The following is a 2808-nucleotide window of genomic DNA, read 5'->3' as shown; positions in this document are numbered from 1 at the left end:
ATAAATTTAGTATGTTTTGCTCATTGGGCATTTTATTCTCTAAATAGTGATAAATTTCTCTTTATTTTGTAAGTGCAGATAATAATTTATTATAGAGCATTGAATAAAGGACGAGAAGCGCGTCCCATATTAAGAACTGAGAATACGACAAATTAACTAATAAACATTGACTGAATTAAGAAATGAGGTCGCCAAATTTGACTAAGTTTTAGCTAATGGTCCTTATTCAACCCAGTAAATAAATAAATAAATAAATCACTTCATTCAAATTTTTTACTTCACAGATGAATTTCTTCATAATAATTTATTTTTCAAAAAAATAAAATAATAATAATATATGACAATGAAATAGGAAGCGAATAGAAAGCGTTGGGCAGTGAAAATCACAGTATCTGAACCCAAATACCATGGCTTGGGATATCTTGGTGACACATGAATAGTAAATAGTAACCGGGTGGTGCATGAACGGCTGAACCGGGCGTAGTCACATCAACTTCGTAAGTCATTTTCCCAACATCTCTAACGGCATTTGGTTCCATCACCAACATCCTCTGGTTCATGGAGTATGAGTGAGTGGTAAAAGGTGGCGCAACCATTGTAGCCGCCAACGAATTCTTATCCAATGCTGCTGCAACTCCAATCCGCATTGTAAGCTTCTGACCGTACTTGAGCTTTGTTTGGGAGGCAGGAGCTATGATTTTGGGACGAACATCTTCAAAGCGAGGTTCCAAATAAGAAGGAGAAAAAGCTTCCATTCTCAACTCCGTTGGGAAAACCACGTTGTTGAAACTGTAACCAATGTGAGGGTTGCTTCCAGCCACCAAGACTCTTCCATCGCGAAGCAAAATCGCCGTGGAGTGATAAACCCTAGGAACGTTTGATGGATTCTGTAACTCGAACCGAGCTCCGTTCCGGGCATTAGTCTTGTAAAGATACGGGTTGAGAACCGGGTTGCGGCCACATTCCCAACCGGCAGTTCCCTGAGATACACCGTTGATCATCAAAACGTTGCCGTTTGGGAGCATTACCATGTCGTTCATGGCTCTTCCACCAGGCATGGTTTCCATTTCCCACTTGGGATTGGCGTCTGTTATCTTGATCCTTCCACAGGTATCCAAAGCTGGAAGGAACTTTCCTCCTAGAGCTTGCTGGTAAGATCCTTTCGGGGCTCCGCCGCAGATTAAGACCTCAGCCTCCACATTCGGCTTGTTCAAGTTTCTGAGAGGAAGCAACACGGCGGAGCCGGAGCTGGGATAGCTTCTTGGCTCTCCGCCGGGGATGTTAGGGTAGGTTCTTACGATAGTGTTTTTCTGGTAATTGAATAGAATAGCACGGTTGTTGGCGTAGATGAAAAGGTTGCCATCAACGTTGAGGAAGACGAAAGGGTACAAGTTGTTCTCAGCGCCTGGATCATTTGTTTGTAGGAGAAAGGGTAAGGTGTATGTGTTTCTCGCCGTGGCATCTTTCTTGGGATAAAATTCATAATTAAATTGCCTTCTTCCTCCGATTACTATCTGCCGTCCATCTGGCAAGATGTGATTGGTCGCGTACCATCTTCTGGCCACCAGTCCGTTTACGTCCTCCCGCCAGTCGCAGTCCGGGCAGGGGGTGAAGGTCCTAACCGCACGGTCGCCGTCGTTGAAGCCGCCGGTTTGGATGAGTGTGCCTTCCGGAGTCACCGCCCCGGAGGAGCACCACACGTCAGTTTCCACAAACAAGGCGCGGTACTTGTTGGCAGCGACGTCGTAGTCGATTGAGTGTGCGGTGCAGTCGGTTTTAACGACAATCTCTCGCGGGTTTCTACGGCATCTGCCGTCGGGTAACGAGAGGTTGGATAACCCGAAGTCGGTGCGGTCGAAGATTACGACATGGTCGTTGTGGAGAAGCTGCATGTGCATGGCCACGATCCCCATGTTTTTCTGTAGGAGCTGCCATTCTCCGCCCCCGTCAGCCGCTTCAACAGGTGGCAGTGGCGAGAAGGTGGTGGTTGCAGCGGCGAGGAGAATAATAAGAAATGGAAGTTGGAAAGGCGTTGCACAAGTCATTGGTGTGAGTTTAGGAATATTTCTTGTTTCTATGTGGATTACTTGGTTTGGGTGTGAAAAGTGTGTTGTGTTGTGTTGTGGTGAGTGCAGTGGTATTGGAAGGTGTGATATAAATAGAAGCGGGGGGATAAGGTTTGCGGGTTGAAGAGAACTACTTATCTGACACGGAATGTGAACGTGTGGGTCAGGGTGGTATACTGCTGTTGTATGAGAAGCTTAGTTAATTACAGTCCTAAATGCACAGCTCGCTGCAACACCTGCCATTAAACACTAAGTATGGAAATTAGAACGACAAGTCATTTAATGTTTTTATATGTAGCCTGCAGTTCTTTGTTACTAGCTGTGGTTATTCGTTGATCATCTAATGGAAAACTCACAGCTGGAGAGTCGTTAGTGTTCAAGGTGTGTCTAAGAAATTAAGCACTGTAAATATTTTTTTTCTTTTACCGTAGGCCGTGGCTGTAAATAGGTAATGTCCCAATGAATATGAACGTCAATTGGAGGAATAACGTGGTGGCTTCTTGCATTGGTATCTCTGGTTAGGGGTGTTCATTCAACCTGTACTAAAATTATTGGAACGAATTGGATCTAATTTATGTATTTTTTTGGGTTTGGATTTGATTTGATTCCACTTTCGAAACATAAAAATATTTTGAAAAAGTTTATTTTTATTAAAAAATTAATAAATTTTTTTATTTTTTTAAATAATAAAAATAAAATATAAAAATATTATTTATTTATTTTTAATGAATTTTCAAATATA

The 2808-nt window shown here is 42.7% G+C and overlaps 1 protein-coding gene across 1 annotated transcript; it reads right to left on the bottom strand.

Moving 5' to 3' along the window:
- Window positions 240–2149, bottom strand: LOC107625449 (aldehyde oxidase GLOX1). The gene has a single exon (XM_016328086.2). The coding sequence runs from the start codon at window positions 2043–2045 to the stop codon at window positions 384–386; it is 1662 nt and encodes a 553-aa protein (XP_016183572.2). The 5' UTR covers window positions 2046–2149; the 3' UTR covers window positions 240–383.

Source organism: Arachis ipaensis, chromosome B01 (assembly GCF_000816755.2).
Source record: "Arachis ipaensis cultivar K30076 chromosome B01, Araip1.1, whole genome shotgun sequence".
Taxonomy (NCBI): Eukaryota; Viridiplantae; Streptophyta; class Magnoliopsida; order Fabales; family Fabaceae; genus Arachis; species Arachis ipaensis.
This window is presented reverse-complemented; position numbering and strand designations above follow the sequence as displayed.

Bases quoted from the DNA above. Each gene is read 5' to 3' on its own strand.
- LOC107625449 (XM_016328086.2), bottom strand. From the start codon at position 2,045: ATGACTTGTGCAACGCCTTTCCAACTTCCATTTCTTATTATTCTCCTC.